At 40.6% G+C, this 17,252-nt stretch overlaps 1 protein-coding gene across 1 annotated transcript in view; it reads right to left on the reverse strand.

Annotated features, from left to right (window-relative positions):
- Positions 1-160: 160 nt before the first annotated feature.
- fbn1 (fibrillin 1) overlaps positions 161-17,252 on the reverse strand; it is a 60,518-nt gene continuing 43,426 nt past the window's right edge. Inside the window, exons 46-66 of the mRNA XM_053323294.1 lie at positions 15,468-15,593; positions 15,254-15,370; positions 15,006-15,131; positions 14,800-14,919; positions 13,894-14,019; positions 10,357-10,509; positions 10,213-10,275; positions 10,015-10,134; positions 9,669-9,788; positions 9,451-9,573; positions 8,787-8,918; positions 7,854-7,979; positions 6,901-7,107; positions 5,757-5,882; positions 5,395-5,517; positions 4,669-4,785; positions 3,285-3,413; positions 3,069-3,188; positions 2,312-2,543; positions 2,059-2,233; positions 161-1,618 (exon numbers count right to left, since the gene is read on the reverse strand). Coding sequence (XP_053179269.1) covers positions 1,235-1,618; positions 2,059-2,233; positions 2,312-2,543; positions 3,069-3,188; positions 3,285-3,413; positions 4,669-4,785; positions 5,395-5,517; positions 5,757-5,882; positions 6,901-7,107; positions 7,854-7,979; positions 8,787-8,918; positions 9,451-9,573; positions 9,669-9,788; positions 10,015-10,134; positions 10,213-10,275; positions 10,357-10,509; positions 13,894-14,019; positions 14,800-14,919; positions 15,006-15,131; positions 15,254-15,370; positions 15,468-15,593 — 3,065 coding nt within the window. The 3' untranslated portion in view covers positions 161-1,234. The remainder of the gene's footprint in view (positions 1,619-2,058; positions 2,234-2,311; positions 2,544-3,068; positions 3,189-3,284; positions 3,414-4,668; positions 4,786-5,394; positions 5,518-5,756; positions 5,883-6,900; positions 7,108-7,853; positions 7,980-8,786; positions 8,919-9,450; positions 9,574-9,668; positions 9,789-10,014; positions 10,135-10,212; positions 10,276-10,356; positions 10,510-13,893; positions 14,020-14,799; positions 14,920-15,005; positions 15,132-15,253; positions 15,371-15,467; positions 15,594-17,252) is intronic.

The raw sequence follows: 17,252 nt of genomic DNA on the forward strand, positions 1-17,252 counted from the left end.
GAATTTACAACTAAACCCTCACTGATGTGAACAGGAACACAGACTGGTGTAAGGCTGGTCCGTGGCAATGCAGCACTGATTGTACTTGTGAGAGAATGTGTGGCCATGAAGACCTCAGTGCATAATCATGAAGGCCCAGGTTTGGCATCATCAATGTGTATTGTGTGTGTGTGTGCAGGTGTGTGTATGTATACACAGTTTACAAAGGAAGTAGTTGGTCATTATAAGCACCATTACAAACCCCTCTATTCCAGGGGCTTCCTCTAGTTTACAAATGCTTCATAGATTAAAAGTGGCATTGATTATTACAGTATAAACACAATTTACATGTAGTATAGAGGAGAGCAGACAGGCTATGGAAGCTAGCTGTTACGGTTGCAAGACATGAAATCTTCAGAATGGCCGATGGGACTGTATCTTGTTGACTACTGAGTTTTGTATAGTAGTACAGTGCATTCAGAAGTCTATGTGGTTGTGTTGCTAGCACCAGTAAATATGAATTATTCTAGTCAGTAGGAAAGATGGAAAAGCATAGTTTAAATATGCAGTAGGAGTCATTCAAGCTCAGACATGGCTACATCTCAATAGTCCATAGTGGGTTCCTTTCCTCTCCTAAAACATTCTCATAATCTTTTTTCATCTTCACTCCATTAAATTAATATTTGGGGAAGGAGAAATGTATTTACTTCAATGTATTCAGGTTTGTTCAGTCATTTACCTGAGGGGAGGAAATGAATTTATTTCAGACTATTGGGACTCACCCTTTTCATCCACCTAAGCCAAGTTCTAAAAAACTCAGCCTTTAGAGCTTCCTGCAGTCCACATGCCTTTCAAAGTGGCACCTGATTCCACATATCATTATACAACATTAAACCCTACAATTACAAACCTTATTCACACCCTCAATAGTGCTTTACACACAGCTTAAGTTGTGTGTTGGGGCAATATGTTCTTCATTTGACTGAAATCTTTCATACTGCCTCATTCAGCTGACATTTTCCACAGAAATTGTATCTATGATATGTAGAATCATCTTTGGCAATCGAATGATGCAGTCCCTCCCCCCACCCCCTTCTTGTCTCTTTGGTGGCGAGCCCTTCTCCCTCTTGGAGCAAGCAGAAGTTGCCCCCAACTACTGACCCAGAGTCAGAGATGTTTGGCGTTTTGGGGAGTGTGAGCCTGACAATGGATTAGCAGCTGCTGGCAACATCTGCCTGTCTCAGTCTTGTGATGGTTAATGGAGGATGATCTGCACCCTCATCTTCAGTATTTCTCCCAGCTGTCCTGTGAGGTAGTCTTTATCATGTCTGTCCTCCAGCTCAGCCAGCTCCTTCTTCCTGTAGAGGGCCATACTGCTGATCTGAAGGTGGTACGCCCCTGGGAAGAGGGCCTTCTTCTTGGTCAGATGCAGGTAGCTGACGCCCTCTCTCTGGTTGATCTTGAAGTAGCCTTCTTCATTTCCATAGTCGATGTTATAGCGCACATGGTCACTGAGGGTGGATAAGGCTGGTGTGAATTCGAGGATGTGGTCACGGTTGCTCAGGTCGCTGATGTTCAGGTGGAACTGCAAGGTGTTCTCAATATCCACACTGGCCAGACTGACAACCTCCTCTGTCAGCTGCAAAAAAAGAGAATAAGATCAAACGTTATTTAGTGGATATAAGACAAATAACACATGTTTACTGACAGTAGTCTGGCTTTCAGCAAAACTGAAATCCTGGCCTTCACATTTTGACCAGAAAGCAACAAGTTGTTTTTTAATTACCCAGCACGAAGGTCTCAATGCTATTACGTGCCTTTTCCCACACTTCCTGTCATAAAATTCTGGTGGAGAAATGCTGAAACCTTTATTTCTTTATTACAGGGTCAGCCCAAAAGTAGTACAATTTAAATGAATTAATTTGAATTAAAAAAAATACTGAAACCGACTTATAAAACACCTACCATGTGTAAGGTTTTAGTTGTTGAACGTTAGGTTCCCTCAGGTTGATACAAAAGAAATACTGTGAACACAACCTCAGTGTCCTGTAGCTACAGCCCTGCATATAGACAGATTACCTGCATGTCTTCCTCCTGTGTTGAGTTGGTGCTACGACGTTTGCGTCCCTTCTTGGGATAGCCATTGATTTTACATTCGTAGCAGGCCTCAGGAGACAGAGAATTATCATCCACCTCACCTCCCTGTCCAGAACCAGAGCCACCACTACCAAAGCCCAGACCTGAGACACAGTGCCTAAAACAATGACAAGGTCACGAGTCAGCTGGGAACATCTAAAAGCAGCTTTTCAAACACAGTAATCAACTAACATACCCTTGTCCTGCTCGGAAGTATCCAGGGGGACAACCACAGAGATAACCTCCATCTGTGTTTGAGCATCCAAATTTGCAGGGGTTCTGGCTGGTGGAGCACTCGTTGACATCTGAGCAACCCCCATTGGTCTGCTCATAGTTAAAGCCAGTGGGACAGAGGCAGCGGAAGCTCCCCAGGGTGTTGTGGCATGATGCTCCCCCGCAGATCTGGGTGTTCAGACACTCGTTCTCATCTGGGTCACAGGACGTTGATGGGAAGTAAACAAACGAGGTCATTCCAGTTAAAGGATACAAACAATACTGGGGAAGTTTCCTACAAATGCTACAAATATGTGGAGAGATTCAAACTAACAACATGAGTTTTACTGAGAAAAGCTTGTTATTTTAAGGTATACACAAACTCATACCCATATACAGTACTTTGCCTATGCCTGAGCTATTTCTAATTATATTATGTACTGTATTTTTATCTCTTTTTGTTAAGTTGGAGTGCACACAGAATAAACAAAACATAAATCTACTTTTTAGTTTTAACATAAAATGTTCTCTTCTCATGAGCTTATCACAGTAAGGGACGGGTTGTACGTCAAGAGGCAAGAAAAACATTTTGTACATGTTTATATTTTTAGAGGGGCAGGAAAGAGGAGAGCGATAGATGACTTGTGCCTGACTCCAGGTCATCAGGATGCCCCAAAAGGAAGGAATTTTTATATTTGTCGATGAAAACAAACACAAGGGAGAGCCAGCTCTTTACTCACCCACACATTGGTTCCACTGGTAGTGCTGCAGGTAGCCTTGTGGACAGCTGCACCTGTATCCGCCCACTAAGTTCTGACAGCCATGTTGACACCTGTGGTTACCATCACACTCATCCATATCTGTCAGAAGCATACACATACACAAAAACTACTGTAAGAGCCCATCTTCTGTATTAAATCAGCTGATATTGAGGTTGGTATCAATTGTTTTCGGACCTTCACAGCTTTGTCCATTGGGATCTAATGAGAATCCCCGCTGGCAATCGCAATTAAAGCTTCCTGGAGTGTTTTGGCACATACCATTGGAGCCGCACAGATTGGGGTCTGTTGCACATTCATTGTTGTCTACACAGAGAGGAGAGAAGGTTCAGATGAGGACAAAACACAAAACATTGATATAAAGGCTGATTATGAGCCCATGACTATGGAGCGTCAGCACTGGTCTGCTAAAAAATCTGGCAGGTCACCACGGACTGTTACTTGCACACTGGCACACGATACAGTCTCATAGTCGGCAGGGGTTAAGAATACAATCTCTCACCTACTGATCAAACCTCAGACCAGATGGAGCCATTGCAAATGTTTGATTCTTGTGACTGGAATCTATAAAAATTTGCGCATGATAATGTAGTTTAATTTGGTTAGCAAATAAGATCTAATCTCTAAATGTCAGTTCTTAAATATGTGATATTGGCTCTTTCCACAGTTTCTAATATTTTAATATTATTCTTAGGTGTTCCTAGCTTAATACTTCTACTTAGTTGAACATTACCCAGCTATCTAAATATGGATCCCATCCAGTATTGCATAAAGGTGACAATCATTGTTAGTTAGTGAGTTTAACCAGGAAAATCTTAAACCTTGATTAAACTGGATAGGGACACATACAGTTCCACAGCAGCTTGGAGAAGCTGATGTACTGGGAGGGATAAGTTCTTTCTTACAGTGTTTACAATATGCCTGTATGATTGAACCTAGCATGAGATTGGTGTACAACACTAAAGCACATCAGTTGTAGTAACTGAGGTATGATTTGTAGTGTTTTTTGTCACACCCATGTTTCTCCATCATCCTTGCTTTTAAATTAATAACACCGCCACACTTCTGTATGTCATTAGATTGGGGATATTCCTTCAGTCAAAACTGAGGGTTCCCTGCCTCTGATTTGACATGAGGTCATGTGAGCAGCTTTATGGTCTGGAAAAAAAAAGTTTGTGGTAGTCATGGTGATCCGCTGCAATGTTCCATAACAAAGCATTGCTAAGCTGCCATGACTACAAACCAGTCTAGCCTAATAAGATCAGTGTGATATCAGCTAGAGTCCATTAACTCTGAGAGAGAATTTGTAAAGGTTAGACAAGAGGATGCTTGAGGGGTCTTTTATGGGCCGGGCTGGAAGATACTTTAAGAAATTACACTGTGAAAGAACAAATTGTGTGTGCATAGGGCACGGGGTGTACGGTGTGAGTTGAATCTGACTTGTCATGCCACCATCTGGCTCATTCAATCTGGGGATACACAGACAGCTGTTTAAAGAACATTTGTTATTACAGCATTTATGGGTGTGCAGTATATTCATGTTTTGCTTGTGTTTATTTACCAATGCAGGCTGTATGATGTTGGGTGAAGCCAGGAGGACATTTACAGGTGAACCCACCGATGGTGTTAACACACAAGAATTGACAGTTATGCTGTTTGGTTGAACACTCATCCAAATCTGAAAAGAGAAGGAGTTATATGATATGAAATCAGCTATAAATCATAGTGTAGCAGAAGTACTTTTAAGATACTATTGTTGGAGCGGTGTCAGACAACTGCATGTACTACTGTATGAGGGCTGCTCTATTCTGTGAGTCAAATTCCAGTCCTTCTACAGTCACTGACCTACAAATGAACTGCAAATGAACCAGACACCGGAAACATAGAGAGGCACTGAAGAGGGGGAAACTAATGCTATGGTAAATAAAGATGAAAAGAGGCCTTAAAACCTGACACCAGCAGCACACTTGTTTAGACTCACAAACAAGCCTGATAAACAGAGACACTACCAGATGCGCTGTGTCATGGGCTCTAGACACAAGGTACATGTTCATGAACAAACACATGAACATGGACACATTGGTCCAAATTAAGCGACTCGGGACAGTGAGCAGAACACTGGCAGAGGGCCTGGCCAACTCAGCACTACTGTAGCTCTAACCTGGAAACTAAGTCAAACAAGAACAGCATGACGCTGAACTCAACTGATCTGAGAAGCACTGAGTGTAATGGGGGATACTTTTGAATAGACAGAAGTTCTGTTTTGCTGTATGTGTGTGCGTGTCACCTCTGCAGCTCTTCCCATCTTCCTGTAGGTTGTATCCGCGAGGGCAGGAGCAGAGGTAGCCTCCCTCTGTGTTCTTACAGATGAAATTACAAGGTTTCGGTGCCTGTATACACTCATCCACATCTAGAGGGAGAGGTTGAGGGTGCAAGAGAAAGAGTGAGAGTTTGATCTTGTAGCCAGAAATTCCATAAGGGGAGATGATGAGACAGACAGACTCGGAGCACATTTTTCAGAGGAGTGTGTGGGCAGTCCACCCACGTAGTTTTAGCTCTTTACTAGACTGCAGGAATGACAACAGGAGGTAGGCATGGTTGCAAAAGAGTCTATAAAGTATAAGTGGTGGAGGTAAAATTCCGCCTTACCCACACACAGAGAGCCAGTGATGTCAGTGGTGTAGCCAGGTTTGCAGGTGCAACTAAAGGAGCCCAAAGTGTTGATACACTGGCCGTTCTTGCACAAGTTCCCCATTACACGACACTCATCGATATCTGGACAGAAACAAGAAACATTAGCGCTATTTAGATTATATTGTAACTACAGTGTATGCTCTCTTTGTTCCTTACATTATTCACCAAGAACTGAATTTTAGTGAATAACACCTGTGTGCCCCAGTTTTGCACAATCTTTCGGAAATATCGTTCTATGTGTTTAGTTATGCCTCAGTGATGTGTCAAGTATAAAAGTATTGATTTGTGCTTTCTGGCTAAGAAACCATCTGTTAATTCAACATCCATCTGTTAAAGAACTGGTGGTTCAGTGGTTGAATGTTTACATATAACTGCTGACAAATTTCCAAAGCATAACACTTAATATCCTACTTTTCAAAGCAGCCATTCATCTGCATGTTTTCCATTCTTGTCAGTACACACAGAACATTGACTTGCAAAGACCGGAAACTGGTGATAATCCATCACACTGAACAATTAATTTCCTTATCGTGGTTATCATAGTTGTAAGAAGGAACCCCTTTTGAAAACATTGCCTGTTTGTGCTGACCGGCCCTAACAGGAGTGTTTTAACTCAAAATTAGATGAAATTGTTGTTTTCATCTCATCATCCATGTTTGCTTTTTGTCTTCAGGATTTGTTCTGCTGATCTCATTGCTAATCATAGTTCCTGCAGGCAAGTCTCAAACTCTGAATGCTGTGGCATCCTTAAAAAGCCGAATCAAGAAAGTTTTCAAAATGAGTCGCGCTTGTTATTGCATTGTACGGAAATGATTTGAAGTCAGTGGTTGGCTGCGAGTAGGGTATAAAACTAAAATAAGTACTGTAGACTTGTAGTCAAAAACAAACTTATGCTTATAACTACCAGTAGAGTCATTTAAACAATTTGTGATTTAACATATAGCTTTTAAAATCCAGTGAACAAAATTCTTTTCAACATAAAATTATATCAGATAAATATTTGCACTTCGAATTAAGTGCATTTACTGTTGATCATTGATTGATTTTTCATTTTTAACATTCACGTTTAATATAAAATCAAGTCTCTTCAGTAAGATACCTCTTCCATCAGTGGTATACCCAGGTCCTAGGGGACACATCTTCTTGTACTGGGTGGTCCCAGGGAGGGGGCAAAGCTCACAGTTGGTGCCCCAGCCCCTGCCTCCATCACAGCAACACTCTGACTTGGTCACCAGGTTCCTGTTACTCGATGTCATCTGACACAAAGTAGTCAGAACCTCAGTGAAACAGAAGCCTTCGCGGTTATCTAGATGGTGCGAGAGGGAGAGGAAAAGGAACGTGATAGCGAGACAAACAGGCAGGCAGACAAACAGAGAGGTGGGTCAGAGGAAAGCAAACCACCCAGACAGGACCTGGCCTCAGAGAGCCAGACATAAATAGATAACCCACACTGCTCTATCACTACTGTCTGTAAGAGGAGAGATAGAGCCTCAGTCTCTCTGGAGTTTTTCTCACAGAGTTCAGAACATCACGTCTATCCCGTGGTATATATTTAGATTTGGGAGGAGGCCTTTGAAAATATTTCCTTGCCTATCTTGACAGTTACAGACACATGGTTTTCAACGAAGCAAAAGAGACTATCATGGGAGGGTTAAAGTCCCATGAAATATGAATTGCTTTTGCACCTTGTCAGCCAGATGTCAGTCACAGAAAACATTTTAATTTAAATACAGCTACTATTAAACCTATTCATTTTGTATCTTACAGGAAAATGGCTATTCACTAATATTAACTTTTAGACTCTGCACTGCACTGCATCGAAGCATTATATCCTATTCGAACATCCTATTTCAGTCAGAAATGCAAGAAATACAGAAGCAAGACACCACAAAATAAAGGTGTCAAAGAAAAAAAAAAGCAGGAAAATAGGTTCTGATATAAACTCTCCCTAAGGTTAAAAAAAGTTCATCTGAGGTTTCAAGAGATGGTTAGAGAGAAAGACATATATGTGACAACAGATGAAAACACAGAAATTGATAACAGTGTACGTACCAACACATTCAGTCTGTGTGGGATTAGCGATGAATCCCTGGTCACACCTGCAGCGGTAGCTTCCCACTGTGTTCTCACAACGGCCGTTCTTACAGATGCCTGGTTTGGCTGCACATTCATTCAGATCTATAACATACAAGCACATGGATAATGTAAAGATAAAATGGAAATATTTGGTCCAAAGCTCTTTTTGTTAGAAATGAAAGTTCAATCAGTTCAACCAATTTGTTAGGCATGAGGACCCCGCCTCACAAATTAAATTTCTTAAGACCGTTTCTCAAATTCAACATTCTTGAAAAATTTGTTTGCAAACATGTCAATACACTTCCTTCTTTCTAACAGTTTAGTCCAAATCATTAATAAAATCTTTCTGTTTTCCACTTTTCCCAGGGCCAATACTAATCAAATCATATCCTCCCTGTCAGTTATTATATGCATATATCGATATTTCCCCATCCGCTCATCATTTGGGGATCATAGTATCATTGTCTTTTCAAATTCCTCCTCTCTTCCTGTATTCCCAAATGTCCTGTGTTTTGAACACTTAACATATAATAAGTAATTCAACCTTTTAATCATGTTGGTTCTTCAGGTTTAACTAACAATGTATTACTTGCAAAGACAGGATACAAAATGGAGATTTTTTCAAGGTAGATATTTGCCAATATGTGTTTTTAAGAGTATTTTTAAATAAATATAATATAATAAATAAATATTGTGTGCAAATATTCAGAGCTTCACAGATGATTTACATGGCAAGGCTCAATTTATCTCCTAGAATCTGATAGCATATTGAGTTGCTGGTATTTCAGTAATCATCAATACAGAATAAAGGCTAGGTTCAAGGCCATAAACTAGAGTGATGAGTAATCATTTCAAACAGTAGGATACAACACATTGGGACTGTAGCACCCAGGACTCAAGATGTCTCACCCATGCAACCCTCTCCGTTGGGCTGGCGTGTGTATCCAGGGGAACAGATACACATATATGTACCAATGAGGTTCTTGCAGGTCATGCCTCTGCTGGCGCAATCATCAATACCATCTTCACACTCATTCTGGTCTGGAAGACAGACAGCATAATATGAATTCACAAATACACAGTAATACATTATGTGTATATGCATACATGTGCCTCAATTACACCAGTGATGTAACACAGACACATGCACACACTGCAGCACTTCACAGTTTAATCTAATCATCCAATCCAAAACGGAGCTCTGTAGTGTTAACAGGAGTGTAGTGAGTTGGTGGTCTGTTTGGAGGTCTAACGTAAACAATGACTCTATTGACATTGACAGGTTCCTCCTGTCTCAGCGCTTCCCTCTAAATACAGCCGTTGCTATGGTGCGCAAGCTATCTAAGACAGCGGAGGTGTAAACAGTGACTCGGCCAGTTATAATTTCCAGAGAGTGCTTTAAGTTCATCCGAGACAGAGAACCCTTGAGGATCTCACAAAGATAGTGTGTTACGTAACTTTATGGTGGAACCAGCATGTCTTTATGATGTACTTCGTTTCTACCAACACTTTCCAGTTAATGGACCTTGACTGAGAAAGCTGCATGTCTGAGTGTGTCATTTAGTTGTAGTACCTTTACACATCCTCTTGTCCTCACGAAGTACATAGCCTGTCGGACATTTGCACTCGTAGGAGCCCACCACATTAACACAGCGGAAAGCACACAGCAGAGGATTCTGGGCACATTCATTGATGTCTGTGCAGGGAGCAGAAGGCAACAAGTTACAGTAGTATTACAGTATTGGAAAGATGATGTGATGGAAGTGAGAATGTGGACATAATTTCACATACCTTCACAGGTCATCATTGGACCAGGCTCAAAGCCGTCGTCACATGCACACTCAAAACCTCCGATGACGTTAGTGCATGTGCCGTTGCCACAGGGATTACCAATGTCACACTCATTAGTGTCTGCATTAAAGACAGACACATTAAACCCACGGATCATGTTAGCCTTTCAAGGGGTATCTTCACAAGGACGTAAAAATGTGTTAATAATGAGAGACATAAAGGGAGATGATGATATGAAGACAGAGAGGGAGGGAGAGAGAGAAAGATAGAGAGAGAGAGAGAGAGAGAGAGAGAGAGAGAGAGAGAGAGAGAGAGAGAGAGATAGCAAAATAACAATAAAACCTGCCTTCACAGGTGACTCCGCTAATGTCCAGTCGGTAACCCATGGGACATTCACAACGGAAAGAGCCGTCTGTGTTGATGCACTGGCCATTAACACAAGGATCATTGAGGCATTCATCAATATCTACAAGCAAGAAACATTGTGAATTAGAAACCACCATTATAAATTGGACTGAATATTCAAGGTAGATGACAAACATACCTTTCGGACGGTCATCTTCCCCCCGTTGATATCCCTCATTGGGACAGAGGTGAGGATACACATCTGCAACCATTTAATGCAAGTCATAAATACAGTAACATGATGCTAAAAATGTCATGTATGAGGATTTGGAAGTGTACATACCCTGTCCCTTGCTGGGGCAGATTTCACAGGGGTCTCCCCAGCCTTGACCAGGCATTGCAGTGCAGCAACATTCGGCCTTGGTAGTGTTCTGGGGTTTTGGAGACAGGCAGCGCCCATTTTCAAACTTGGTATAGCAGTAGTTCACACGTACATCTAAGGGTTAACAGACACAGAGAGGAAAAAGTTGTGAAAAATATGAGAGATTGAAGGTGCAACTGGAAACATATAAATCTTATTTTGTTTATTCTGCTTATATTATTTGTCCCAAAGGAATAGTTTGACCTTTCTGGAAACACGTGTGTTTGCTCATATTTGCTTGTTTATTTGTTACATGAGAAAAATGATACCAATTTGATATGAAGCTACAGCCAACAGTTGGATAGCATAAAGTCTGGAAACAGGAGGGACAGCAAGCCTGGCTCCATCCAAAGATAAAACAAAATCCACTTAATTAGGTGCAACATTATGTCTCATTTCCTTAAACTATACATACATTTTTAACAATTTTTGGCACACATCACCACAAAAATTGACATTGTATTATTGTTTAACTATCATTGAATGTAATCTAAGATAACCTTTTCATGTCAGGTGCTAGCCTGTTACCACTTCATTCAATCTCAGTAAAGAGGAGGCATACCAGATTGCAGGGTGTGAGTAATTGAAGAAAACACTGCATTCTTGCACCTGTGTCTTATTGTCAAACTTCTGGCCAATGTAACAATAGGTCAGTGTGACATTGTAATTACCACCATTATAGAGATTAAAATGGGTTTCAAACAAATTAGGCTCATGTTTCCATGGTACAATAGGACTCTGTTGAGAAGCTGTGTCCAGCATGGCACTCGTTCCTACAATCTTGATAATAACAGGGATTAGTACAGTGTTATGCTTACTTGTAGGTACTGTATATCAGCCAAAGTCAAACAATGAAACTAAGAAAAAAAAAGTAGATTAGCAAAGTATTATATACTATACTGAGTAGGGAGGTTGGCTAATTACGATATATTTAGTCAGGAATCAATGTGTCACTGTGTCAGTCTCTCTCTCTCTCTGTCTTGTTTCTGAGGGCTGTGGTTCATTCTGGACCAGGCACTCACTTGTAATGAGAAGCATATGGTCGCGCTCTCCTGCTAGCACTGGCCTTCACTGAACTCAACACAAATAAGCATTCTGACCACCATAGATCACACACACCTGGCTCTGAGGCAAAGATCACATACATGAACACCTGGTGCTGTGAAGAGAATGTCAAAGTGTGTCATGTTACTTTCCTCCATGAAACTGATTTGTCAGCCTTTCCACAAAAGAAATTTATGGTGCTTTTGAGCACAGCTGTTGTGCAAGTGTGTATGTCTGTTGTACAGTATGTATGTGTGTGTGTGTGTGTGAATCTTCACATGTGTATGTCATTCATATTTTACATATTAGGAAATATATACAAATTGTTTTATGTGAGAATTGTTTTTCTTACATAAAATTCAGGTAATACTGAAAAATAACATAATAATATAACATAAAATGCAAATAAAAAAACATGAATATTAGAAAATCAAGCTTTGAAATAAATCAACACTAAGGCCACAAGAGGTCTGACAGTGGTGACACAAATTTGATGGTGGTGACAGATATTTAATCATAATGATTATGGAGATTTCCAAAACCACTAAAGCATTTTTAATTCAAAATATGCCACTAATTGGTGATTCATGTCACTAGTGGTTAAGTTGCACAGCATGTAATGTTACCAATAGTTCAACCCCATCCCTCTCTTTCTGTACTACAACTATTATTATACTATATAATAAAGAATAAAATTTTGTGTGTTATTAAGGATTGTTATGATGATAAATAAGACATGTTAACGTGACTTTAACATGACAAAGCAAATGTGAAGTCAATGATCAGTGTGGCTCCATGTACTGCCAATCTACCTATGCAAAGTCTGGGTCTGTAATATGTACAGTATGTGTGAGCCATTTACTTCACACACACAATTGATTTTATGATGCTTGACAAAATGCCTCACACATGCAGTATACTGTAAATACAGTAGATCTAGCATGTAGCACGATATGTAAAAAAAACATTTAAGTAGGCCTATGTAATGTTTCAAAGAACATTTTAAAGAAGAAATTGCACATTCCTACTCTTAAAAAGGAACATTTGAATTCATGAGCAGATTTTTTTCTTGATACAGCATTCTTAGGTATAGTATGATACTTAGCTTAGGTGGCTAATGTTAGCTAATATTTATATTGACATTTCTGTGTAACTGACATTACTGTATCACTTTGATGATTGTATGACTCTTCTTTACTCAACTGATATGCTGTTGTTACACTACCTTTATGTATTTGTCATTCATTCCATACTGTTCACTTGTAGCCACAGTGGTCAATGTTAAACTAAAGTTAAATAGTCTTATTTTAATGGATTCATGGAAAAAGACCAATTATATTTTTCTCATCTTGTGAGGCACAGGGATTACATGTGGCTTGGGCTTCATGACCGTGGATCAGTTTACTAGGCGTTTAAGAAAATCAAAATAAATTAATTGGGTTGAAAAGCTTGAATGGGCAAAGCTATGGATAATATAAAGTGACGACTTCACTGTATTTGTAATAGACTCATTCACTGTTTTTTGACTGTCTTCCACATTAAAGACCAATTTATGTCTTTTCAGTCTTTATGGAGATGGTTCTTATCAGTATTAGTAGAGTGTAGATGGGATATGTAAACAAATCCAATAAAAAACATTTATTATGCTATTGTGCACAAAAACTCTTCATCACTGTTGCCATCATGATTTTATCAATTTTCTTTAAATTTCAACAAAAAAGGCTTTCACCAGTGGGACAGGGGTTTGTCTTTGTCAGAAAACCTTGAACTCCTTTTCTTGCCAATGTTGCTCACCCTCCACCCAGCTCCTCCTATTTATCCCCCAACCCTCAGTCAGTACTTCTGATGCTAGAGAGAAAAGTGAAATGCAAACTGTAAACTGCCTCAATGAATTGATGATGTCATCACTTCAGTGTTTGGAGAGGGAACTCCCTAACAGAGGACTCAGTGCACTCCCACCCTACCCCAAAAACACACATATGTACACAAACGCACACACACACACACACACACACACACACACACACACACACACACACACATACACATACACAAGTGAGGAAATGGAAAAGTGATCTGTTCAGAGCCACCCTTGGCCTTGTTGAGGCAGCAGCAGCAGAACCAGCTGGAACATAGTGTGCTATCTTGACAGAGCAGCAAAAGTCTAACACCACTGACTGCTGCTTAGTCTCCACCAGCACTCAGAGACAGACTATACAAATATAGTTAACAGTATACAGTATTTGCAGTTTGCATTTTAAAACTTGATGCATGAGATTAGAGTTTCATATCCTCTCTTCCCTCCTTGTCTCACCACCCCCCTCTCTAAACACACACACACACACACACACACACACACACACACACACACACACGCACACACGCACACACACACACACACACACACAAAATTACCTAAACATCTGCGTCCAGAGGCAGAAAGCTGGAATCCGTCAGGACACAAGCAGGTGAAGCTTCCCTCGGTGTTGGAGCAGGTCCCAAACGAACAGATCTCTGGCGACTGGGAGCACTCATCAATATCTGACGCACACAGAAAGGAACAGTATCAACCACTTCATCAGCATGCACTGCCAACATCATTCAAGGGAACCTCTCTACTTACAAATCTAATCAATTAAAATCCATAATTTGTACAAAAACTCATGCTGAAGTACTTCACTGACATACTGTATAATTTTCCTTTGAACTACAGTCAAAGCTGCAAGGATGAGGTCATACCAGTACGTCATAGTCTATCCAAATGTGATAAAACAGAATGTAATCTCACTAATGGATAGTTGGATGAAGGCGTATTATCTGGAATAGCCTCTGTGTCACGTGTTCGCCCATCACAATGACCAGCTGCTGCCGCTACTGATGCTGAGAATTCAGTGCTGTTCCTCCCTGATTCCAGGAACAGAGCCCTAAGCAGGAATGTGTTGAAGTCTGCCGAATATCTCTTCATCAGCCTCACTGTATAAACAACCCAAGTGTTCTGGCTTGGGCCCACTCCCACGTGTGAAAGGGAGAAGACGGGTTGTCTGTAGCAGTGGGGAAACTGATGAGGAGCAGCAGAGGCAGCACTCTATTCTCTTCTTGCACCTCAGCAGAGCTGGTCTGAGCTATGATTTGATGTGTGTGTGTGTGTATATGAGTACGAGCATGTTGCATGTGAGTAAGGTGTTCCCAGTGTTGCCTGAGGTGGGATTCACCCCCACGTGCAGATATTTTATTACTCAGAAATTCCTGTTTTTATTATTCAAGTTTTGACTTATCTTTATTTACAATGATGCAGAAAGGAGTGGCTCTATGCTGCAGTACCTTCACAGGTTTCCTCGTGGAGATAGTAGCCAGGTGGGCAGATACACCTGTAAGAGCCGTCCAGATTCAGACAAGTGCCAGCGCCACATGTGCCTGGATTCACTGCACATTCATTGATATCTGAAGAGGGAATACATGAGGGAGATAATGTAAAACATACAGTACAGATCATATTCAGAAAAAAATTGACAATTTCAGTTCCGTACCTGCACACGTTCTGCCATCCAGAGTAAGTTCATATCCATCATTGCACACACAGAGGAAGGTTCCCACAGTATTTACACACTGCCCGTTACGACACAGGCCCCTCTGGGTCGAACACTCATCGATGTCTGATCAAAACAAAAATAACACAGTGTGCATTAAAGAGACAATAGTGCTCTTAATTTATAATGTCACATTGATAACCTTGCATATATTATTCTTTGTCACACACAGAAACACCTAAACGCACCTATGCAGTCACTGTTGTGTGAATTCTGAAAGCCGGGGTAGCAGAGACAGTTGTAGGAGCCCACTGTGTTTTTACAGGTACCATTGCCACAGGGTTGCCTCTCACACTCGTCCACATCTGAAACCACAAAGAAGCATCACAGAGTTACGTCAAACAGGACAGTGCTCCACATGTCAAGAACCAACGCTAGCTGATAGGATCCAACACAGCTTACCAACACACATTGACTCGTCCCGCGTTGTTTTAAAGCCATTGGGGCAGAGGCAGCGGTAGCTCCCCAAAGTGTCAATGCACTGACCAGGTGTGCATACACCGGGGTTCTCAATGCACTCATTCCGGTCTAAAAGGGGACAAACAAACTTGTTAGACACTGAGAATTCAGTGGTATGCCACAGATTCTGATTATATATCAAACAGTTAAAGGAGAAATATGCAGCACTGACAGCAAGCATTTAAAATGGGTACTGCAGTCCAAATTCAAAATATTGGAAAGAGTTGTCTCCCCACGCCCTTGCTCCCCAGACTCAAGGCTCAAGCGGGTTTTTAGGTCGAGTGGAATCTATCGCAGTTAATCCAGTTTGTTTTCTTGCTTCCATGGCTGCAGCACGCTGTGTTTGTGTGCCATTGTTTCATATCTGGCAACCCGGGGTGTCGAAATGGGCGTCAACCTGATCTCACAGAAATATGTGAAATGACCACGACCACTTAACACCGCATTACATGGAGGTGGCACGTAATAAATAAAAATAACGTGCCAGCACCATGATCAGGTTGAATGGGCAGTGGGCCGAATCACACACGCCAAAACAAAAACAGACGTTCTGCACAGGAATGGAAATTTCAAAGGAGAACATACTGGCTGATGTATTATAGTCAGAGAAGCCAGTACTTCAACTTAGCATGTTTCCTTAATCTCTAAAAACATATCATGGTCATTTTATGTATTATATATTGGTTCTTTAAGATCCTGTATGTAAGTGTCCCATAGAAAGTTTTTTTCATTGAAACGCAACATTGGCATAGGATATATAACACAAGACGGGTTAACGCAAATGACTAAATCAAAGTTCAGTAAATCACATCATACAAAATCTGAAGCTTTTTGGGGGTGTTCATTGATACACTGTATTAATGAACATGGTACTGTATTGACAGTATTTTTTGATTCATTGCGATTTTCATTATTATTTGGATATTTTTTCAATCAAGAAACAAACATTATGTTCTTATTTGTTGCTTAGCAATCAATTACACAAGTTGACACAAGTTGCATTACGGCCGATTATCATCACGATAATTAAAGTCAATAAAGTGTAATTTTTTAAGTACTTTAGATATTCAATTTTATACTATGCCTTGCAGCAATTATTTGATTTTTTAAATTCATTATAAGTCACTGTAAAATTATTATTTACACAGTTACACAGTTTTACATTCTCACTGTAGTCTGGCCATGTTTTGTTGTTAAGACTCGCAAGAAAAGCAGGAAGCACAACAGGATGTTGATTTAACATTTGCTTATCAGCGAAGACTAGCCAGACTGACAGCGACATGTTTCAGATACACTGCAGCACATGCTCAACAGCTAAACACATGCTTCACATTCTCTCTTCCTTAATAACAAGCCCACCATGAAGAATTCTTCCTCAGCTCTACTGTCATCATGCTGCCTCTGGTGCTTTATCTTTGGCAAATAAATGGCAAGAATGTGCAGTTCAAAGAGTTTCATATAACTGAATTTGATACAATAGCTTGAGGAGGCAAGACTGCATCAGGCTACAGGAAATCACAGAGACATCAGCATCACCCTCATGGACAACAGCAGACTTCTGGCTGCTTCCTCTAATCCTCTCTCTAATCCTGCTTCATGCTTCCACCAATTCTGTATAATCTTTACTAAGGTCATTAGGAGTTGACTGAACCACTGTAAGTTGAGTGAACTCTAACAATCCTGCATGAAACCAGACAGAGTCCATACAAAGTTCCCATGTTATGTACT

This window comes from Scomber japonicus, chromosome 1, assembly GCF_027409825.1.
Source record: "Scomber japonicus isolate fScoJap1 chromosome 1, fScoJap1.pri, whole genome shotgun sequence".
NCBI lineage: Eukaryota > Metazoa > Chordata > Actinopteri > Scombriformes > Scombridae > Scomber > Scomber japonicus.